General features: G+C 39.2%; 2 protein-coding genes across 2 annotated transcripts in view; both read left to right on the top strand.

Moving 5' to 3' along the window:
- Positions 1-10726, top strand: part of dhrs1 (dehydrogenase/reductase (SDR family) member 1) — a 142757-nt gene extending 132031 nt beyond the window's left edge. Inside the window, exon 10 of the mRNA XM_055228299.1 lies at positions 10717-10726. The gene's annotated coding sequence lies outside the window, so the exon portion shown is untranslated. The remainder of the gene's footprint in view (positions 1-10716) is intronic.
- LOC117385252 (cadherin-24) overlaps positions 3985-25366 on the top strand; it is a 104449-nt gene continuing 83067 nt past the window's right edge. The window contains exon 1 of the mRNA XM_033982523.2: positions 3985-4800. Coding sequence (XP_033838414.2) covers positions 3985-4800 — 816 coding nt within the window. The remainder of the gene's footprint in view (positions 4801-25366) is intronic.

Here is a 25366-nt window from a genome sequence, read left to right as displayed (position 1 = left end):
TTTGTGAGGATGAAAACAAAGATTTGGCCACATTACATGATATAAAAGTCTAATGAGGAAATATAAGCTCCCTCATGCTCTTCAACCACAACACACAATTATGTTCACTAACTGTTTTACACGCCGCAGCACCACGGTAATGACACAACAATAGCTTCTCCCTTTAGATGCCTCTACACAATGCAATAGGCTGAAGACACGGATCAATATGCTACTGGAATAAAGTCTAAGAGTGCGTTAGGGGGTAAGATTGCAGCCTTGAATATGACTGAAAGAGAAGGAACAAAGAGGATAAAAGCAAGTGTTTTTATAGCAAGTCCTTCAAGAAATAGTAATTGTGACAGCGCCTTGGAAAGAAATGTTTTTTTATAAATTTGTTCTCAGCTACTGTGTTGATATTCTGCCATGCATCCTGCCACCTGCCCCAGGCTTGTTAACTAGACGCCCGTGGCCATGATTGCCTGGCCATCAAACTCCCAACCGATAAGTTCCACCGGGAGAGAGAGAGAGAGAGTGGCTTTGTCATTGACTTCACCCCAATCGCCTTCCCTCCTGTGCTGTACGTTGGAGATAACGCCAGACCCAAGAACTCTTGCTCACATCCCACATTATCACCTCTGCGATGTTTATATACATGTCTTTTTCAGTAAAGGAAGTGAGGTATTTTCACCGGCATAGCTTCATCTAACCACTTCTAATACCTTGTCCGGAGCAGTTTATCGGGTGATGACTAGATTTATGCATTCAATTATAGTGCTGTGGCCTATCATTGACGTGGAAGCTGGAGAGACACCTGTCATTTCCAATGTTAGTGAAGGGATTGTGTGATTGATTGAAGCCTCAGAGATCACGCCGGGTTAGGGACATGGTGACAGGCTTTTGATTGACACAGATGGAGAAAGCAAGGATAGTTCCAAGAAACAACAAGAACAAGATGGTAAAACAAAAGCAGGTTAGATAGAAAGAGATTTACGAAGAGAGTTAGGGCCAAAGCCAGAGACAGGTGGTGTGTGGGAGAGGTGGCGAAAGCATGGAGGATGGCTAATCGTTTTATATGTTCAGGCAGGAGAGAAAAAATGACGCTTTGATTAAGAGAAGGACAGGGAGGGGGTGAAGGGTGATAAGTATTCCGCGTGGAAAAGCCCAACTCCAGTCATGCCCCAATGAATGTGCTGACAAGGTCTGCCTGTGTCTCCTAGGAGCAAGTGTCATACAAGCGGTCCAACCACACCGAAATGCACAAGTTACCTAATACATGGACTTTTAATACAGTCTGAAAAGTTTTCTATGTTTTATCCTTATAAAAATGGACACAAGCTACGCTTTTCCTTAATGTATTGGTCTTGCTCTGTGGTTAGGTGTTATTCTTGTAAAGGCAGCCAAGCTTGATTTTAGCTCCCTGGAGGTAGCGCCCTGCTCCTTTAGCCTCTCATTCACATATGGCAAGTGAGAATTTTCTGTGACAGGTGAAAAACCTTAGGCAGCAGATAAAAAATGTGTGAAACTATGAGAAATGAAAAAAAGATTTAAAGCTACATATAAAACTGAGTCTTCCAGCAACTGCTTTGGTATTAGTTTGTGCTGGTAATTATATGTCATTTTGACACACAGGCTTAAGTTATTACGTGATAACAAAAACTATTGAGTGTATACAGTGTATATTATGAAAGATTTTTATAACTGTCTCTTATTACTGCAACTTCTACCATATAGCTAATACTCCTTTGACATCATAGTCTAACACCACTAATTACTAGTGCTGCTACAACTTTAAAACTATGAAATATTTATGATATACTTTTATTCTGCCAAGGTCATACATTTAACAGAGGTTACTAATGAGAAAGGGGTGGTGCTATGTTCTGAGCAGGTATTATCTTTTATTTGTTATGAACTAGTTACAATTGCAACATAATTTTAGTCAGTCCATCTAAATCTTCAGCTTCAGGGTCGCCATAGCAATTCATCTGTGTTATAGAGATATGAGAAAACCTTTCAAATCGCTGAAGGCATTGCGTCGAACAAAGTGAATCCCCATCTCTGGACTGACACTCTAGCTGACTGATCAAAGCAAGATATTAATCCACCTAATTAATCCTGCATCAAAGTTATAACAGCCCACATTTTAATTAAATAACTGGCAGCACAGTCAAAAATCCTCGACAGTGTTTTCTGTTAATAAGTGCTGAGAGCATTCTCTCTGCTATTGCTGTCAGTTTTGTGGATGATAACTTTATCCCAGTAAAGTATACACCCTTGTGTCAGTATGAGGCTGTATATGGTGTTGTTCTGATTCCCTTCTCTTGCTCCAAAGATGTTTTAAATGTCATAAGAAAATATTAATATATTCAGTATAACATCATCAATACTCTTATGGAGGATACTCTTATGAGGATGTATTTGCAACAATAGTATCCATTTATCTTCTTTTTAAAGTCATCACTGTTTAACGTTCCAATGTGTCACTTCTCTAGAATGCATTGCTTGGAATGCTCCACAGTATGACATTAAACATATCTGTCTTGCATCTATTCAATTACAAGTGCTAATACCTTACTGTGAGTGGGGTCGTATCTCCACTGATCTGATCTGGAAGTTGGCCCAGAGGCATCACCTGCTTGTCTCCACGGAGATAGATACATATAATGCCATGCTATGGAACATTCCGGGAAAAGCAATAACACCTGCATGAAAATGGGCAGGTGGCAGATCCTCCACCAGAATAGTTTCTTCATATTTCTCAATAGAAATTATCATGAGAAATGTAATTTCTATTGCATTAGACAAGATATGCAGCCCAAATCATTTGAGCATTTTCTTAACAGTATCCATCTTTGTCAGTGCAGCATTTGATAACATTGTCTCATCTAATAGAGCACACTCATTTGTCATTATACAACTACATAAACGGCATTGTTCAGAGCCTAAAAGCCCAGTGCGCTTTTTTCTATGTGATTGTGGGATTTTACAAAGCTCTTCTCGTCTTTCTTGTCTGTAAGTTCTTGTACCTGTCTATGCTGCCACACTTCTAATTACCACTTCACAATGATTAAAGTTTTAACTCAATTATCTCTACCTTTTCTCTCAGGGTCTTCTTACCTCGGTGGGATGGATAGTGGGTGAAGAAGTGGCACGGAGAAGACGCTAACCGAGACAGGAGGAGATATATAAGGCAGCAAGGAAAAAATACCAAGTGACTGACACCTGCCCTCCAGCTAAGTGTGAAGGGCAGCGAGAGAGAGAGAGAGCGAGAGAGAGGAGGGAACAAAAACAGAGAAGAATGAAGACAACCGGAAAACAAGGCCGGCTTCACTGCAAATTACCCTCAAATTAGGACTCATCTCATCGCAGGTCAACATGATTACAAGAAGTCTGCTCCTATTGGTCTCCCTGTGCTTGTGGGAGGGGCCTTTGAGCGGCGCCACATCCAGTAAGATCGCTCGGAGGAGAGGAGTGGGCGGGTCTCATATGGTGAAGCTTGGAGATAGCCGAGCTGCGGACCAATGGGAGTCGAGTGTGGAGGCGTTGCCCGTGGTGACGCTTAGGAGTCTGGTTAGCCGTGAGCAGGAGAGCGAGGAGGCGGTGTCCTATGCCAAAATATTGCAAAGTCACACCGCATCAGCTGACAAGGATAGGCAACTTTTTAAGCCAAAGCGTGAGGTGGATTGGCATTTGTTGGCAGCTAGTAGAGAGGTCACTCAGGAGATGCACAGGCTAAGAAATAATACTAAGAATGTAGAGTCCAAATCAATGAGGCCGGAAAAAACATATACAATTCATCACAAACAAGATCTCCACTCCAACAAGACCAGATTTAAAACAAGTTTGAGAACGAGAATTAGGCCAGATCTGAGCGCTAGAACTACAGGCGTACCAGGAAAGGCCTTCAGTATAGATTCCAATAGAAAAATTAATCTGACTGGCAGCTATGAGGTGTTGAAACTACTGTCCAAAGAAAACCTAGTACGGATCGTGAATTCCCAAATGCAGAGCGTTCCTAGTCTGAGTTTTCCCAGCAAGGGCAGCAGAAGCAGGAAACGAGATTTGATTGACGTTAATCATGGACAGTCTGAGGTCCAGAAGCCACAAAGACAAGATATAGCTGTCACTCAAACTCATAGTGGACTTGATAATCAGACTGCTTTTCCCTACGCGAGCCCAGTGCCCACTCCACTGGATCATAATCGGGGGCAAAGTGCAGAGGCACATATTAATCCATTTAGCAATCGGAACAATTTGGGAGATACAGTTGGCAGTGACAGCAGGAGCAAGCACCTCGTCAGTTTAGCTCAGATTGAGGTCAACAGCCCCAAGAAAGAAGTAATGATCGACCAAACCGAGCCACCATTTACATCGACAAAACATCTCCCACAGTTTGTCCCCTCTGAAACAAACGCGCCGTCTGTGCTGACAATGCAACCCCAGGGACTGCGGCCGGGGAACAGAGCAGCCGATTCCCACCGAGACCCATTAGCAGAGTCAATTCACTTCGCCAACACAGAACTCAGCACGGCTCAATATCCCAAAGATGAAGACAGCAAGCTTGTCAACAGCAGCAGCAGTCATGTCCTGAGGCTCCATCCCGCTCCTCTCGAAAACCGCAATAGCAAAGAAGCCAAAATGGTAGAGCCTCAAATACAGGAAAATAGTGCGGGCCTGGTGTTTGAAGAGCTAGAGGAAGAGGAGGGGACCTTGGGTGGGATTTTGGCCGTGCGGTCCCGGAGCAGGAGGAGCTGGATCTGGAATCAGTTCTTTGTGATCGAGGAGTACGCCGGGCCTGAACCTGTTCTCATCGGACGGGTAAGGGAAAAGCTAACTTCATTTATGATTTAGCAAGGTTGTGAATGGTGTATGAATGTTTTATGAATATTTAAGATGGTGTGACTTACATGGCTTGTTCAACCTAAGGTCGTTCTCTCGCCTCTCTCTCTGAGAAAGGGCCAGGAATTATTCTACCCTACATTTTTATGATTATTTTATTTGACTGGAAAAACAGAGTAGAGGAGTGAGAAATTTGATAAATGGTCAAAGCCTCAACACATTTTTGTTATGTAAACCCATATTTTAAATTTAAGACATGATCATTTATACTTTACAAAATAAAGTATATAGCTTATGTGTTAAATTTAAATACTCATACTTCTACTATTGTTGTTTTGTGACACAAAACATTTTTAAGTAAACTCTTTTTTAAGTACATTTTTACTTTTCAAATAAACAAGACAGTTAAGGGATGACAAAGCCTTGAGGGCGACTCAAACCCACAATATCAAGGTAGTTACTATCTATATGGTTTCATGCTCTACCAGCCAAGCTATACTTTCTACACTTTATGTGTTATAGAATTGCAATCACAATTGATTTATACTGCTCTGTGCAACGCGTTGCCTTCCAGGTAGCCGTAAAACCTTCAATTAATCAATGGTGTGCCGAGGCGCAACAAAGCCCCCTATCCCAAACGCCCGAGGGTCCCGTCATGATCACTGCCAATCTGTGCCCGCCCATGGGAATTGACACATTGAGAAGAATTAATGCCTTTACTTTTTCCTTCCACCATTGATGTTTACCTGAAGGCAAAAGCAAGAGCCGAGTCCGTCCTCATTTTCCTGTAGGTCACACCTGTCAACTCGACATGGTCAGAGGTCTGCAAGGTCCCTGATAATGCCATTTCAATCCCACTGATTTACACTGCGTTTGACGGGATTTATCACTGCGTGTCCCTGTGCACTACACGGGGAAGCTTGTATTGGTCTGATGTGAAATTTATTAGAATCATTGAGCGCACAGGGCCCTCCCTGCTCTTATAAAGCAGTGGGCAGATGAGATAGGAGGAGGTCACGTTGGCTGGACATAAGGTGTGCATCTATGTCTGTTCACTGAAATGGTCTTGGTCTCATTTGCAGCATGAGCCAGTCTGTCTCTGTACCCAGCTGCCATAGATGAGCTAATTTATAAGCCTGTGTGGCCAGTTTGCAGAGTAAATGAATAGTAATGATCCCTGTGTGACTGCTGCGGGCTGTTGGAAACCACATAGATAGTTGGCGTGTTTTGTATATGTGTGTGTTGGCTTGGGCCTAGAGTTAAGAGTGCCTCAGCTGGAGGAGTCACTACGAAAAATATTAATTTTCATGTTTTCCTCACATTGAAGTACTTTATTTACGGATATAATTTTGCAAACTTCAGCACAGTTTAGTAAATGTAGCATACTTAATTTAAAAATACATTCTGTTATACCACTAATACTGTTTGGGCTATTGCTACTTCTGTTAGTTATACTACTCTCACATTTACTACTGCAACCATTAATACTACTGTAAAACTGTTATGGCACTACAATCATTACTTTTGTACTTTTGAGGTCATCCAGAAATATCTTTATTCATTACAAAAGAATATACAAGTTCTAAATATTTATTGGATAGGTTTATCTGTTGTAATGAACTGAACAAAGTAATCTTAATAACCTTTAGATTATTCTAAGAGTTACACATATGCTTTTTATTATTAAGAGTTAGTTTTTGATCTATCGCCCTATTTAAGTCGAGGGAATGGGTTAGTTATCATGATTTACCGTTGTTTTTCTGTCTGCACCCTGGGTATTGACAACGGCTGTAAAAAGAAGTTAGTAGCCACTGAAAAGATGCAGAAGCAGAGCGGTCCAGCTTGCAGATGGCACCGCGTGTAAAGCCATTATTGCCAATCTGCTGTGTCAAGCAGGTATTTATGCCAGCACATTGTATGGCATTCATGGAGGGAACAGGTCCAGGCAGGACACACACAAGCCCATATGATAGTGCTGACTCTTGGAGTACACCCAGAAATGTTATTCTGACTGTGTACTGGCCTAGAGATGCCTGTGATTAGTCCCCTACTGTATTACACAGTGATGGCACACACCAATAATGCTCTTATACATCTTAATACGCTTATGAATGTTTAATCTCCTGCTCTGCTTCACTGACTATAGGTACAAATTAATGTGTGAACAGGCAATGCTTTGTTGTGCTATGGTTAAAGTTAAGGTTAACGTATCCATTATTGTCCCCGTAGGGAAATTTGTCATCTGCATTTGAGCCATCCTTCATTTTTCACAGTGCATCGCCTGGGGACCCATCTCCAGATCTTGAGCTAGGCTTGGATGGAAATACTTGAGCTTGACAATTTAACCTACTGTGCTACCTATTGTGTTGCATTATGTTTTGGGTATCTCAAACAGAGCTGCAAATAGTCTTTCAGGTATTTTGTAAGATTCAAAATTCCACATACTGTTCCAAAAGTATTTTTTTCATGTGTGATTATTTTTTTTATATTGAGTTACTATGTCAAAGATTTTAAATGTATTTATTAAGCTCATTTGAAAAGGTTAATACTGGCTTTTCAGGCGTTTTATTTTTTTTCGCATCTCTAGTCATTTTTTTTTTCCATTTATAGTCATGATTATAACAGCTTGTAACCCTCAACTCAAATATTTCATTCAGCACACAGACATTTTTGTATCAAACTGGAATGAACAACATTATTTGTGTATTTGATGTAAGACCACTGTACCGATTAGAGCCGCTCCACTTGTCTAACCAACTGTCCAAAATCCACATCGACTAAATCACCATTTGCGTGTGTGACTCAATTTCTCATCTCCAGATGCCAATAACATGCTCGCTCTCAAGTTTGCGCATGTTAATCTTAAGGTGTGATTTCTCTGTTTTACCAAAGGCTCTTCTCAAAAATCCTCTCTCGAGTTTGACTCACGCTGTGTTGTGTGTGATCTCGGCCTGTTTCGCGTTTGGGATAAATCTGCATCAGAAGCTCCAGACAAGAGCCAAGACTGTAATCTGTGATGTCAATGAGAGACGAGGCTCCTCAGCACTGCCAGCTCTTTGGAAGCTGGAGCACAGACATTTTGAAACATTTTTCAGGCTTTAATTTGAAATTCTTTGTGACTTGTTTGTCCATTAACGGTAAAACCTTAATTCCCCTGAGAGTGAAGGAGATTGTGCGGGTAATATTAGATTATGTATTTAATTTATAATGTCGAATTACATATGCGGCACTCTGTAAACTGTCTTGTGGTGTTAAATAGAAATAAAGTAAGATTTGATTCTTTTATTTTTTTCTATCTCAGGAAAACACACAGTTCAGCTAAAAAAAGGGAGACTGACACTTTAAGGTTCTCATCAAATAAAAAAGCGATTTCTTTCAGTCAGGCGTGAAACTCTATTAAGCCCATTTAGACACACTGTCGGATCCATGTGCAAGGAAGCTGTTGTTTCTCATGATGCTAAAGGGACTGAATGGGAGGAGCTAACAGTTCAACCATGTTCCTCACACAGTGAGGTGGTTAGAGCATGAGTTCACTCACCTGGAGGTCAAACAATCAATTCTCTATCGCTAGTGCAAACTGTCTTTGTGTCCCTAGGCAAGACACTCAACTTGCCTTCTAGTAGGATTGGTAGTTGGAGTGGCTCATGGTGTAGTTTGGCGGCCTTGCTTTCATCAGTCTACGTCAGAGCAGGTGTTCTATCACCAGATGTCACCAATAATACATTTTGGGTATCTAAAAAAACACTTTATAAACTGAATGCATTATTATTATTGCTATTATTATTAAAAGGTGCATGTGTGGCATCTTTTTTTCACTAGTGTGGTGTTCTCAGGGTTTTTATCTTAGCTTGATTTAATGTAGTGGCTAATAGCTAAAAGCCAATAATTAAATGTCTATTTTTGATGAACAGAGACATGATTTTATCAAAAGTGTACAGTTTATTTATACATTTTTCATAAATTAGTTCAGCTCTCTGGTCTTCCCAAAAATATGGTTTCAGGTTTACAATTATTGCAAAGTGTGTCCTGAATGGGACCAGAGGGCGAGATCACATTATGCTGGTGTTAAAATCACTGCACTGGCTCCCCGTGTGTTTCAGGATTGATTTTATAGTTCTTCAGGACACACTCACGGCGAGGCGTCTTTCAAGGCCACAGAGAACGTTTTTAAGAGCAGGCTCAAGACCTACCCTTTTAGCTTAGCTTTTTATTAATAGTTATTATTTTATGTATTTATTTGTAATTTTTAATTTTTAATTTAATTACTGTATTTATTTTACTTTGCTTACTCTTTTATATTATATTCTTGATACTATATTATATTCTAGTTCTTAGCTTTTAACTCATTGTTTTATCACTTTTAGGATCTCCAGTGTTTCCTCTGTTGGAGCTGTCTGTGCTGGGAGTGGTCAGCTGCGGCTGCTGGGGCTTGTCTTGTGGGCTCCTGGTGGAAGGTTGATGTCTTGACCTCATCTCTCTCCTGGGCCCTGTGTCCTGGCGGCGCTCTGCTCCTGGCGCAGGCAGCTCCACTGATGACTCTTCATTTTACTCTTCTGTACTCAGCTTCATTCATTTATCTGCATGTAGCCTTATGTATTTTATCGTGTGTGTGTGTGTGTGTGTGTGTGTGTAGGGGCATGTGGGTGAGGCTGTCTGTGAGCTGTATGAATGTGTGAGGTTGGGCAATTGTGGGGGTAGGATGCTTGGGTGGAAGAGCATGTGGGGATTCTTTTTGAATGACTGTAAAACACTTTGTGTTACATTTCTGTATGAGAAGTGCTTTATAAATTAAGTGTGATTTGATTTGAAAATTGGAAGTAGGGCCTTTTAATATAGTATCAACTGAAGCATGCAATACATCTAATATGACGCTATACTTGCAGGATATGAGGTTTTTTTTTACTCCTCAATTTCCCTCGTCTGTGTGCATGAGGCTGTGTTTGCTGTGATCTTTGTGTTTGGATAGTATTTGTGGATCACAGGCGTTGCTTGAAAGGGCAAAGTAATGTGTGTACTGGCTGGTCTGACAACTCTCTTCTTAAATCTTGTGCACACTCACATGCACACGTTTACACTTGAACTTGCAGTTGTCGCTGCTGTTACTATATTTTCTCACGCCACATTCTGTCTGTCTCATGATAATTGTGAATTTAATTGATGCTGTCATATGGACTGCAATGGGGTTTCAAGTGATTGCAAAGCCAAGTGTGAAAGAAACATAGATTCTACTTTCTTAATGCCATGAAGAAAGAAGGTGTCTCAGCAGTGTGTGGATTAAGGGTACATATACGTCTAGCTGGTTAGGTCTCATTCCCCCATTCACCTTTGATATACAAGCTCTTTAAGCTTCTATAGAAAACAATCAGTTATAACAATATGGCCATCTATTATTAGAGATGCATGATCCAGCTCTTTCAGTCCCAAAACTGAGACCAATCTAATCCAAATATATGAAGACTTCTACTCTACAATCAGTGCATTGTATGTGTGAACATTTGAAGATGCATCTACAGTGCCATAACTCCTACTTGATACCAGCATTAGTGTCGCTTTATTAGGTTTGGTGATCTCTCACTCATCTTCCTAGGTTCCTGACTTGAACCACTCGCAAGGTACTGACCACTACAAACTACAAACATCCCTCAAGAGATGGAATTAGGAGATGCTCAGACCCAGTTGTTCAGCTATCAGAATGTCTCTTCTCAAGTGCACTTAAGGTTTACTTCTTAGCTTCCTGAATTGTAGCTTATAAAATAAGATATACATTGTCTTTAAATCCAATTACCAGTGGTCATTATGTTAATTCTGATTGATGTATAATTCCTAGTGTCTCATTGTTTCCTTTTCACTTTAATACTCAGTGAAGAGCATAGATCAGTTTGAAAATATGCACACTTAATCTACAGAGCAACAGGAAAGAGACCTAGGCTATCATCATCATTTGCATAACATTATCATCAGCAGGAGTATAAATAATTCATAATTAGTGAAATGTGCCTATATTACACCATTAACATTATTGTCTTTGCCACACAAGGCACCCATGTTACATCATAGTGTGAATATAAAACACACATCAGGATCAAGTCTAATTAAATGCTTTCATCTTCTGACACCACCAGAGCAGAACAATTCCCTTAGAGGGCTATACTTAACTTTCTGATTATTATTCTTGAGCTTTCATGGTTGATAATTATACTCTGAAAAATTGAGCTAAAAAGAGGCCTCTTGCCCCGGGGCAAGTAGAAATATATAATTCACACCGTTATTGACTGCTTTATTGATATTGCTAGAGCTTCAACATGCCACCTGCTATAGTGCAGTCTGTGGACATGCTCTGTTCAAATTACTCATTTCAAGAGTTTGAGATCCTGCCAAATTTGTGTTGCTTCTACTCCATTTGTAGTGGTTTATTCAGGACAGATCCCATTCTAAGTTATATTATTCCATTGGTTAGCTGTTAAATCAATAATCAGTCATCAATTTGTAATTTCATTTGCATCAGGTGTTGAATGTTAAAAGGGTGTTTATTACACCACACTACGTTCAGTGTTTTAAGATAAAGGCTTTAAAATACATGTAAAATACACTAACCACAAGGGGTCAATGAAATTACATATACTCTACTGTCACTTTTATTTACTTTTAGTTCAGTGCAGTTATTATTTGCAGTTATTATTTAAAACATGGTTCTTAAGAAGTATGCATTTAGAATCACTATGAATAGTCTTTATTTGTCATTGACTTTATCCTTCACCTCTCATTGTCCTTTTATACATTTTTGCAAAGGTTCCAGAGATATTTTATTGTTTTTCCTAATCGCGTCAAGAACATAATAACATGAAAATAAAAGACATCATAATGTAGCAGATAACAAAGTTGAGAGTCTCTGAATTGTGATGCTACTGATAGGAGAGAAGACAGGGCAGCTATCTTCAATGGGAATCTTTTTAACATGTCCAAGCAAAGGGTTTTTTGCCTTGTAGTCTCTCTATAAAAATGACTTAGTCTGTGGGTCCAAGCTCAGCAGGGGTGAGGCAGCAATTAGACAGTTACCACAACGGCTGACCAAAGAAGACATAAGAAGAAAGAGAGGGGAGGCGGAAAGCATAAAGAGGAAGTACAGTGCTGTGTCTGTCACTAATGGCTGCAGTGTAGTGCGATTGTACACAGGTGAGAAGAACAGCCACAGAGGAGGAGGAAGGTGCTCAAAAGGTTAATAGGCAACAACTGGTAGTGGCTGGAAAAAGTGCAAGCCAGTTAAGGAGAGGACTAAGAGATCACACACATTTTTGACGCTGACCCCAATCTTAGCTAAGGCCCAGAGCTCTTCGGAGAGACGCATAACAAAAGGAACAAAAGAAGCAGAGAATCCGGGGTTCTGGCATTGAAACGTCAAGGGAAGAAAATCGCTGCAAAAGTGTGAGGGAGATAGTCGAGAATGGAAAGCACAGTTAAATACCATTTTATTGGGTGTCCCTCATGGAGGCAGCTTGAGCATGAGTGGCTGCAGAATCACATAGAGCAAAAATATTAGATGAGGATGACTAAGGGAGTTAGGCTATGAGGGGAAGTGACTGTGGAGTCTATTAAAGATGGAATTCAAAGAAAAGAAAATGTAGGCAGCCTTTTAACTTTCTTTGCTCCAATCTTTCCTTCCTTCTTACAGCGGCGGTTTCATCTCGGGATAATGTCGAACAAATCAGCAAAGTGAGCCTCTGAATCTAAAGGATTGTTCTCCGAGATGTGAGAAGTCAGTGTTTCTATCTGTAAAGAAACAGGAAGCTCTTTGGGTACACTGTTTCCTGTTACAGAGATCAATGTAAAAATGCATTAGAAGCCCTACTTATACAAAGATAAGACCAAAGAAAATACCACTATTTTACACTGTTCAATCAACACCATTACTGCAGTTTTTGTTAGGTAGCTTTTGGTATAAAAAACCTTTTCAGTCCCTTACACTTTTTGATCACACATTTTTATTGATCATATGCATCAATAACAAAATCCTGCCTAAAAATTTACTACCCCAAGTTCTGGAAATGGGTCCCACAAACAGGTTGCTCTAGTGGCATTAAAGCATAGGTCAAATGCAGGGACAAGTTTCCTATAAAGACAACAATTCTTTTCTTACCAAGTCATAATTATGAGATCATTTATATTTTTTGTTTCTGTCTGTCATCTTATCATGTTATCCCAGATTGTCTGCCTCAGTTCAAGAGGGAGTGTTGCAGCGCTAACTTAACTCTTCAGGAGTTAGAAGGTGCAGAATGCAGTGCAGAGTGGCCTAGCAGTGGAGTCATAATTATGCATAGCCCTGTGTGAGCTCTGTGCCCATGACCTTGAGCTAATATTTATGCATTGGCCAGGACCGTGCTCTGCACTGTCCCCCGTGGAGCCCTTGGAGTCAGAGAGCAGAGGGCAAGTGTGAGGAAGGCAAGAGGGATGCTGTGAGGTGACACATCCTTTAGCAGTCACACTGGAATACATGAGTGCACATTTAACTCCTGTTGGCTAGCGTTGCTATATCTGCTGTCAGGACACATCACGGTTTTGTAGTGGCCATGCTAGTTTTATTGCTGCTAAGAATGCCAATATAATGTCCATGAGCTTCAGAATGATCAAACAGCAATGGTATACTGGTTAGTAGTTAAATATTGAATAAGATATGCGTGATGTGTGTGTGTGTATATATATATATATATATATATATATATATATATATATATATATATATATATATATATATAGATAGATAGATAGATAGATAGATAGATATACACACATCCACCCACCCACACACACACACTGGATTTAACTAAGCAAATATGTTGGGGTTGCTGCAGTTGGTCAGGTCTAGGTTCAGCAACAGTCTGTGCTGAAAGAATGAGGTCAGCTGACACCTGAATATACTGAATGACCAGGTTATTCCATCAATGGATTTTTTCTTTCCTGATGGCACGGATATATTCCAAGATGACAATGCCAGGATTCATCAGGCTCAAATTGTGAAAGAGTGGTAGAGGTAAGATCTTAAGCCCGAGCCCGAGCCCGAGCCCGACCCGACCCGAATTTCGGGCCGGGTCGGGCCTAAAATGTCAATCATTACGTTCGGGTCGGGTCGGGCTCGGGCTTCTCTCTAGCTGACTATTTAAAAATAAATATATGTTTATAAAAATGTATACTAAAACAATGTGTGGATACTAAACTTAGGAATACTATATTATAAAAAAAAGTAATTTGGATAAAACAGAGAAGGCGCTGTAAGGTAATTGCTATTTAACTACTAAACAGGAGCCGCAGAGCCAGAGCATACTCTGCGCACGTGAACGCCCCCTCTTAATAATCTTCCCCTCCGCAAGTCCGCATCTATTTTGACCTGGTATCGCTGATATGGAGCAGCAAGAAGTAAAGGATAAACTAAAGACAGGGGAACTGAAAAGGCAAACACGCACCGGCAAGAGTGAGGTGTGGAAATGCTTCAAATTGATTGTTGAAAATGCTACAGAAACTTGCGTTGGCTTCGCTGAATGTAGTCAATGTGGCGCTTTGCTTTCATACGAGAGCAAAAAGACTGGCACCTCGACGCTGAGCAGGCATTTAATCAGCTGTACTGGCAAAAGTGATGATCGTCAAACATCTATATTATCATTTGTCCCAAAGACCGCACCTCTTCGCGCTAAGCAGGCCATCACAGACAAGTGCGTGGACTTTTGATGTCAGGACCTTAGACCATTTTCAGTAGTTAGTGGCGAAGGTTTTTTATTAGTAGGCTTATTTTTACGCATGTTTAACTTTGTTTGGTTCTTTATTTTTTTTATTTATCCTCACAAATAAAATATGAAATTTCGGGTTTGCTTCGGGCTCGGGCCTGCAAATCAAGTTAATTGGTCGGGCTCGGGCTGGGTCGGGCTTTAATACCCGCGGGCCTGGGTCGGGTCGGGCTGGATTTTTTAGGCCCGATCTTACCTCTAAAGAGTGGTTCAGGGAGCATGAGACATCATTTTCACACATGGATTGTCCACCACAGAGTCCAGACCTTAACCCCATTGAGAATCTTTGGGATGTGCTGGAGAAAGCTTTGTGGTATCATCAATGCAAGATCTTGGTGAAAAATTAATGCAACACTGGATGGAAATAAATCTTGTGACATTGCAGATGTGCATTGCTTATTGAAACAATGCCACAGCGAATGCGTGCCATGATGAAAGCTAAAGGCGGTCCAACAAAATATTAGAGAGTATTAGAGTGTATATCTATCTATCAATCGATAGATACACACACACATTTTAGTCGTAAACATTTGCCACAGTGACAAATATTGAATATTTGAGTGCACATTTGTTGGTTTGGATCACTATTAGTTGCCAGGACAACATCACTATTTACTACACACTTTCCAATGCGATTTTATTTTGGGATTTGAGGTGGGATCACATTCCAGTGCTCTTGGCAGCAAAGTCGGATTTGATCAACACCAATTAATGGCATGCCTTCGAATCTCACTAGTAAATATATGATGCTTCTCTTAAGCCGGGGTAGGAGGAGGTTTGGCTTACGTTCTTGTTTTTGCCAAGTTGTAACTGCAAAGCGTAAATGTGACAAATATATTTCTCTCAGTGGCTAAATTATAAAGTATTTTATTTACCAACGCTGGTAACATTGATTTTTATGTACAATATTCAATGCATATTTCATGTAGCTAATGCTTCACCATTAGTTTTATCTGTAGTTGATTAGCTCATGAAGTTTATTGGCCCATGGTTTGTACCACTGCCATATAAAAACATACAAGATTAATCTGTCCAACAGTTGTTGCTTTGACTCTGAATAGACAATATTTACCCCTTCTTGTTTCAGTCCAGGACAAATTCATTGCCTTTGCGTGATTCTGCTGTGTTAGTTGGTTGCATAAGATAAAACTAAAGAGACCAAGAAACTAAAGAACTAAAGGAACTAAAGAAACTCAAAATGATATATAGTATTATTGATCTAGTGTCATATAGTAGATTGTATGAAAGCTTAAAGTTCATAAAGGTGACTGGCTATAACTTTAAGGCGAAGATAATGGTGCAAAACCATACACTAAAAAAACAGAGAAGTAAACATTTCCCTCTAAATGAGCTGACACTTGACTCCATTTTCCTCTGGGAGTTTTTAATGTTCGCAGTTTCCAGCACCGCAGGCCAAACACCAGATCGCCACTGTTATTGCACTGACACGCAAATGCCCTTTGGTCCAAGAGGTGATTCTGCCTTCAGGCCAGATTAAATAGTGAAAATTAGCCATCAAACTTAGCCAGAAATATCCACGTTATGGTTTATTGCTTTCAATCTAAATTGAAGTGTATGTGACAGGATTTGTTTTTCTAATTATTGCTTGGTTTGACGGGATAATACCTGTTTTAAATATTTATTAAGTTTTACATCAGTCAAGTGTAAACAAAAAGTTTGTTGGAAAAAAGTTCAGAAGAAAATTACAAAAATACAAAAAGTAGCAGTTAGTTCTAAAATAGAATACTGCTACTCCTTCTGCTACTACTATTACATCAACACCAAAAATTCCATTCAACATAAAATTTACACACAAGGAAGGCATTTTTATCACAGTTTAAGCCTTCATTTAACAAAATAAAGATGTTGTGTTTGTTTTTATTAATATGTTGTGTCATTTAGGCAAGTTTTAGCTCTTGGTAACATTACGGTTGCTATACAGTTATAGAATTACCTCTCTGTATGTCACACCTGCTGCTCATGTCCAGCCAGGAAGTAAAATTGTATTATATTATAAGAACACTGTTTGTATTTGTTTGTCTGTCTGTGTACTGTCTTCTTAACCTTCTATAGACCATGTGTGTCCAAAATAAAGATTTAGTGATAATGATATGATTTTCACCAAAGAAAATTAGATGTTAATTTTTTAATATAATGATGTTAATTATGTTGTAGTGAAATGAGTAGTCTAACCTGTCACAAGCACTTTGCACTGATAATTAAGAGTGTGATTCTTGAGGGAGGCATGTGCACTGCATCAGCTGAGATTAATGGGGGCTTCATGGCGGTGTGGTGGGGTCAGAGCACAGAGAGAAGGGGGCATCAGAAAGAGTCGCCCCCGGCCACAAGAGGGCAGAGGGTGGAGGAGATAGGTGACACCTAATAGGCGAGGAGGCAGAGATGGAAGGAAAACTATCACAAGGAGCAAACAGAGAGTACACGAGAAGCACAGCATGTCCTGAGCCTGGAAGCAGCAAAAACAGGGTCATTTTAGACAGTTATTTTTAATTTCTTAGTCTCCTGAGATGTGTATTAAAGTACAGTATTTGGGGCTAAAACAATTTATTCCAGAAAAAGTTGAATATATTGTATAGTTTTTTGTGACATAGGAGGCTATGTGTGGTGACTGTATTTCTAAATGAAATATAGATAGTGTTGAAGAAAACAAATATTTATTGTCACAACATAACACAAGACGTTTAAATAGTAGTAGTAAATATCCAGTGTAGAGTGTGTGCCTGTGTGAACATACAGCCAAATGAGTCCACGTAAGGTTCACCATAATCCTCCTCCTCTGCCTGGTTAGCTGTGTTGTAAAAGTGTTAAGTTATCAAAGTTATCAAGTTAAGTGTTAAGTTCAAAAAAACAAAACAAAAAACATGCCTTTGATATAAAGTGCGTATATTGGGAAAACAAAAGTCAAATGTAAGTACTTCATCCACATGAGGACCAGCTTTGAGGCTCTGGTTCATTTGTTTGCACGTTTGTTTTGAGTTATAAATAAACAGACATCATATAGTGAGTATGTTTTAAAATTGACATGGTTATAACATAAAGAAAATATTTTCTGCTTAATATTGAGCATTCATTTACACTTTCAAAAATACAGTCATAGAAAAAAGAACCAATCAGATATCAGTATTGAAAAGGAAGTTTCGTTAAACTGGTATCAAATATATAATATATGGCACTAGCTCAGAGCTGCATTTGAACTGAAGAAGTTTTGAGTGGCAAACAAATGTTAACATCATTTAACCTTCATATTTAAAAAAACAGATGGTTTATTCAAGGAAAAATAAATTCAGTATTTAAGATAGTATTGTCTACTTTCCTTTTATTATGGTTAATATTTCACATAATTTCATTCATTTGCAAATAAATCATGTGTAATTGAATACTAATAAATAATTCAAATGCGATCAGTTAATAATGAACTGGAAATAAAACCAGTGAATATGTGGCTGGTCCTATATATTCTAGAGGGCTGATTAACATTATTTATGTGCATATGCCATAGCTGTTAATGCATCTACATTTATAAAAACCTTTGGGAGTGATCCTTGTTCAAAAGGCACTAAATGATTTAATACATAAGTATTTATGTAGAAACTGAACCACAGTGAAATAACCTCATGAGATGAGATGCAGACAAAGATGTTTTTTTTTTTTTTTTTTTTTTTGGCTGCTCTCTTTTTTGTCTGGGTTTGCAAGGTGAACCAGCTGCAGTGTTGAGCTTTAAACCAGATGTCCTTCCTGATGCTATCTGTGGAGTGTGCAATGGGGGTTAAGTGTCTTACCCAGGGGCACACCGGCTGTTTGTGTCTATAGAGTGAGGACTGAAATGATGCAGAGACAGAAAACTGAAAAAATACTTCATTTCTAATAAACAGGCTGCTTTTCTGTCACATCGACCTTGTTGTTTTGTTAGAAGCTGCCCACGTCTGTGTGCTACAGGACCAACTTTAACCCACTCATCCCTAAATACCAGCCCTGAGAAACATTTTCTTTTTGTCCTTTGACCTCATTCAAACTTCTTATGTTTTCATATAAACTTGTTGCATTTCACATTTTCTGATAATGAGTAATTATGTTTTTGTCTGTTCTAACAAGACCAACATGCAGCTCCCTAAAATAATTGGAGCATTTTGAAAAACGCAGTATTACACACAGACATCTGTTGTGTGACAAGTCAAAATTAATCATTATTTCCTTGCCAAAACAAAACTACCATATTTTGCATGAGAGTAAACTCTGTAGTATCTAAGATACAAAGTCATATTATTTATTGATGTTGTCACTCTGCACAGTATGTAACAAAGGTTAAATATCTTAGGTTTATGTTTGGCTACTGTAATGGATACACTAACCTTATCAGAGCTGAGACCTAAACTGCCTGATGTCCTTACACACACTCTCCTCGTACTCTCACTGGATTTGCACTGGTAAAAGCCATTCTTCTGGCACTGCCATGCACTGGCATATATGTGGGCGATTTGCCCTTTAAACGTACAGCACTGAGTTAAGCCTCCAGTGGCCTTTCCCGAGCCCATCTCACGGCTAAAAATATGATGTTGAAGTCCACCCAGCGCCAGAGTGGATCGCCAAAGCAATAAAACACATACAAGCACACACACTATTCTGCCTCTCTCGCGTCAGCTGATTATGATAATCAAAAGAAGGATTTGCATACTTGGAGGCTAACAGCTCCGTTTTGTCCTGAATAATACATACTATAGTGGAGGAGGGGATATTGTGGTGAGATGTATTAGTCTTCAGCTGTGACACAACGGAAAAGTCTAATAATGATGAATAAGAGATGAAGGCCACACAATGTGCCCTCTGGAGACAGATGGAATTACATCAAACAAGAACAGAACAACATGTGCATGCTGTGAGTGGATCACCAACACATTAACCAACCTCCAATTCACAATCAATCATGGATCAATACAAAACAATTAACACACCGAACCTCTGTGCATTCAAAGTTCCAATACAGACAAATGGAAAAGTGCTTGTTGTGGATTGTTTTCATGTGTAGTGGAAAGTCATCAAGTAAATGAAGTAGATTTGTACTTTTTACTTCCAGAAATGCATGTTTTTGTGTCGCATGTACATGGTGTACTTGTGTGTCCCTATTGCAAACATGATCAAATACTAGACTTGGCATTCTGGGCCTGTCTAGTGCATGTGGAGTTCCTCTGGGTGGCCTGGTTTCCTCCATCAATCTAAAACAGTAGGCTACTCCTCCAAATAAATCCTGTGGTAAAATCCTGCTGCAACATCTGGTCAAGACTCTTGGGAAGAATTGGTTAAATGCAGAGAACAACTTTCTCCATGGGCACAATGTATATACTTTTATTTTTTATTTTGCATAAATTGTTCATTCATACATTTTTGAATCTGAACTTTTACTACTTGTATAACTTGTAAATAGTTGTGTTTTGTGTGTAATTGTAGTATCTCATACTTAAACTTTAGTCACTTTTTGCCTCTTAAAAATATACACCAGTCCTTCTGTGCCACTGACTGTGTGACATTTTCCTTCATAACACACTTCCTCACATATCCCTTCATCCTCTCCACTTAAATCCTGCTGGGAGAATAGTTCTGATTGAGAGTTGAGACGTGTTTCTGAAGTTGTAACATTGTAAAGGGGTCTTCAGCGTTCACAAATGCTCCTCAGAGGACTCTGCGTTTCTTCTCATGAAGCGTGAGTTTGTGTTTGAAAAATAGAAAGGTGTTTTGCTCTGCATGTCTGTTCTGATTACACTGGCAAGTAATGCACTTTTAGCATTTATGTGTGTTTATGAACAGCACTTGAAGAGGCTTCTTATTCCCTAAAGATGCAGTAAAGAGAGGGTAATTACCTCTTGGGAAAGTTAGTTTAACAGAGAGGTTTAATATATTGACATCATGTATGCGAGAGGATACAATTTCCACGAATCAGTTAAAAAGATATAAATGATTTGGTAAGAGATTACGTGCAGATATAACAGCTTTGAAACTCAATGAATAGGGCAATTATCTCTGAATTAGATGATCCTTGCAACAGTTATTTTCAAAACAATCTATTTTTTAATTAAAAATAAATTTGAAAATGCTGCTCTGTGGTAGGATTAGGAGTGTAGAATTACAAATCAGGTAACCATTTTCTTTCAGTCAAGCTATACTCTATGAGTGGGATTTGAGATTTCCCACCTCCTGTTGCTTCAGCATGTGTTTCTTCTGAACCTTCTGACTGAGTGTCTTGGGAGAAGATAGTTTAAACTCGTGTTCAACAACTTATCCTGTCAGATCATTTATCTTTCTCAGTGATCTTCATAGAGCATGACATTTCTGTGACTTTGGTAAAGTTTTGGCTAAGGAGGCGGGGCTGAAGAACATGCACTGAAATAACATCCGTCACAACATCAAAGTGATTGTTACTTGATGATGGATTGATGGTGTTGCTTCAGTTCTAATCAAAGCAAACTCTTCATTGTTACCACTACATGACATTTTGAGTTTTGGAGATGTACACCAGTTAATAATAAAGGGTTACTCAAATGTGTGAATGAACCAAAACACAACGCCAGGTATGTTTTTGTTGAGGTAACGACCTTATAACATGGCTTAAAGCTCACAAGAGTCAATTTTGTGTAATATAGAGCCTTTAAGTGAGTGTCATAGGGTTTTGCACACAGATATCTAGATTACAAAGAAGCACCACATGTTGCCATGCCCTGTAGACCCTGTAGACCGTGGCCCATTTGTGATGAGTGTATCATCAGATGGAACACAGCGCGGCCGTGCTGATAGAGTCAATCACAGTGCGGTCCTTAGATGCTGTTGACTTTAATTATTGGTCCTTGTGAAGTTCTTGGCTTGAGGTTTGTGTAGTGCTCTGTGAACTGTTCTGGACCTCCCTGGCTCCTTTTCAAATGTCTTCCCTCTCTCTGGGTTAGCTCTGCAGGACACACACGCACACGCGCATGCACACACACAGACACTCACACTTATTCTCAGTCACGCCTCAGCTCTGTCCACTCACCACAATAGAAGTGCCAAGAGCAGCTTTAACCAGGCCACAAGGAGACCTCCAGACATCACACTTCTCTCTCTTACAGATAAGAGAGGCTAATACTGAACAAGGTACAAGCACTTTTAAATGTAACAGAATATCACCAAAATGCAGTTTCATGTTGAATACTTAAAACTGTGAAGCACAGGTTTTGCATGTAATCTCCCATAATTATTGTTACAAAAATATTCTGTTGTCAAAATGATATCACAAGATCCCTTTCTCCTCTTAACATAATGGTCAAATTATGCAGCTGCATTTTGGAGATGTACTGACCTATAGTCTTGTATCTGGGTCCCATTCTTTTGTTCTGGTCTACAGTACAGGTAACGGTATATTATAAAGTACATATGATGCATTAATATATAGAACCACAAAATGTCCATAATTTGTTTTGGCATATTGATCATTCATTTGTGCTGGGAAATGCTCAACAAATAGCAGTAGTCATAATCTTTTGCATGATCGTTGTGTTTGTATATATCCACTTTGTAAACACCCATAAACCACCTCAAACTTACCCTTTGTTCATGTTTATCTGAACTTACTCCCAAATTCATTCCACTTCTATATTCCCCTGGTCATGCTTCTGAGATTTCTGTGAATTTTGTGAGGCTGCTCCAAATCGATTGGCTGACCCCCTCACCCCTGCCCTGCTGGATCCTGACTGATATAAAAGAGCTGGCTAACTCCCAGATCCCTTTTCTCTTCTAGTGTGGTTGTGAAGTTTGGAGCGGTCTGTTGGATTTCCACTTGTCTTTGCGTCTTGGGAGTCTTTTGAAGCTGCCACACAGCAGATGAAGTAGTTTCACGTTTCCTTGTAGTGGTGATTTGGGGATAGGCCAAAGCGTGTACACTACTCGACTCTTGAAGAATGCTTGATTTTGTAAGCGTTGAACCTGGATATCGGTGTTGAAATCCTCATGGGGCTTGCCCTACTTCTGTACATTTTTGGGTCAGTTCTTTTTGTTCATGATTTGACATTGTACAACCTTTATATTAAAAAAAAAAAAGTCAACTTAAACAAGAAACATTGTAGGTTATGATCTTAACAAAGCTCTATTAAAATGCACAACTAATACAAAACTCAAATGAATAAAACTTTGATATACACATCCAATTCTGATCCTGCCTGTTGGGATGTGCAAATTATAAATTATTAAGTATCAATATACTTTTGATACCAATTTTTCCAATTCTCATTACCAATTTGTGGGTATTGATACCTTAATTACTTACATATAGGCCAATCTTTCTTATTTTTCAAGTAAGAAGAACCTGCCCTTCTGCTGAATCATTCATGTGGGCAGCCTTGATATTGCATCCCCACTAGACCTGTCACGATCAAACAAACACATTTTGAACAAAATTTTGAAGTTCCATATATTACTGAAGAAAATATAGATGATAAACAATAATGCCTGTGTAATCCGTCAGTTGTCCAGGTCTGACCCATGACTTCGTCTTTTGAGATAAATGATAATATTGAAACAAATTGATGCCACTGACTCAATGATGCATGATATGGTTAAAAAACACAAAATGCCATAAATGAATAGCACAATGAAATACTTCAGTAGTTAATTTGCATCTATAATTAGTCATAGAAGTTATTTTTTCAACCCTCTACAGCTCAGATCTAATAACTCAAAGTTCCTGACTAGTACTAAGCAAAAGTCCCCACGATAAATATTGACTCCCAAAAGTTATTGCTTCATCTAACATATATTGTTCCGTATTAACATATGTTATTCTCACACTGAGGCTATACCTGTACGTTGTCTAGCCATCTAGCTGTTTATTACCTTCTCTTAAATGTTTTGTAAGGCAGGTTGCCCTTTTAAATTTCAAAAATGAGCTAGTCTTTGTCATGAGTTTATATTCAAATATGTACATCATTGCATTCAGTTTGTAATGCCATTTTTCCCTGTCTTTTTTACTGTGTAGTTTGTTGTTTGGGGACCACACATGCTGAATTGGCAGTGGGAGAAACAGCCACGTTCATTAGCCTAATGTATGACTGTGAAAAAACACTTTTCATAGGGTGTTTTCATGATTTATTGAGCAGCAGAAATGTGAAATTGTGTGCGTGGTGTTATTCCAGTGATTTAGAGGTTGGCACAGAACAGTTTTCCTCATCGTTTGGTGATTTATGGTGATTGCAAAAATGTGAAATTGAGTATAAGAGTATAAGCATATTACCTTATGATAATATAAGTAATTGAAGAGATTTAGGAGTTGGGAAAGGCCAGGCCATGCATTCATAACATGAGGGAGAGAAAATAGAAGTGGTCCCCTGGATAAGCAGAGGTGACACATTGGTAAATTTGGATTTTGAGGCCCATGCCTTCTTATTGTTTTCCTCTTGAAGTATTAGATGGCGTATCAGGGGATATGAAGTGTAGGAGTTATGAGATTTCATATTATTCAAGCTAAACAGATGTGATAAATGATATTATGTCTGAATATGATTTAAATAACTTTGCCTGACAGGTGGCCGAGAGATATGCCAAAGTTGAACCACCTTTGCCTATGAAATATCCATAACAGTTCAAGTGCTTCTTCCCTTCATCCGTCCTCTTTAATCTTGGGAAGGGGCAGATATGGGTGAGAAATCTTGCTTAAATGGATTTGGTTTCCTAAGGCGGGACCGTCCTGTTGCGGAATAGCCCCGAGTGGTGCTTTCAATCAGCCACACTAGCGCTCACTGTGGTAATGATGGCCCGGGCTTCATTAGGACGCTCGTTAAGTCCTCTCGTTAAGCCGCGAGGCCGTTAAGACTTTGATTGTTAATGGCTTTTGGTTAATGAGACTGTGGAACCCAGCTCCCCAGGTGGTCCTGACCAGCCGCATGTTTGGGTCAATTGGCCCCGAATGGCCTCGAGACCAAGATGGCGCTGTGTGAGAGCAGGGCACAGACTTAGTGATGAGTGGAGATGTAAACACTTTCAACTTGACCCTGTGTGTCCTCATCTGTGAATGTAATTGATAGAAGCCAATTCTGGGACATGAGTGTTATAATTGACCTAAGTATATATTATTATATGTATATATATCTATATGTATAGCAAAAGTAAAAAAAAAAGAAAAGAAAAGAAAAACCTGCCAAGCCATCATGGGTGTTTTGCACAGGGTGATGGGCCCCATTCCATAAGCTTTACAGCTTCTTGGGGTTCCATGTTTTTCACAGGCTCAATCGGTAAAATGTGAACGATATACACCTCTGTATGTAGCATGTAAACGCTGAGTTGTAGATGTGTACGTTGCTGCGTGTCTGTGTGCCCTACTAAACTTTGACCATTGTGAAAAATAAAACTTTGACCATTGTGAAAAATAAAATTGAAATTGAAATTGAAGCCACAAAAGTCATCCCGTTTAAATCATATATACATCTAATAATATTAGTACCTTTTGGCCATGAAACAAACTAAACAAATCAGAAAATGGCTGTGAACTGATCAAATATAGCTGAAAAAAGTTCAAATGTAGTAAAATAGCTATGTTGTCAGATACATTCAATTTCAGATGTATGAGTTGTTTTTTTTTTAATTTGATTAGTGTTAGCAATATAGTGTTTACTCTTACAGTATTATTTAATTCTTGGGATCCAATTTTGGGCTTGCTATGTTGGGATGTACATAAAACTGTCCAACTGATTGATATACTACATAGCCCCATACTCCAGGGCATTGGGCCATGTTAAAGCCAT

This window comes from Periophthalmus magnuspinnatus, chromosome 17 (assembly GCF_009829125.3).
Source record: "Periophthalmus magnuspinnatus isolate fPerMag1 chromosome 17, fPerMag1.2.pri, whole genome shotgun sequence".
Classification (NCBI taxonomy): domain Eukaryota; kingdom Metazoa; phylum Chordata; class Actinopteri; order Gobiiformes; family Gobiidae; genus Periophthalmus; species Periophthalmus magnuspinnatus.
Note: the sequence above shows the minus strand (reverse complement) of the source record. Positions and strands in the feature narration are given on the sequence as shown.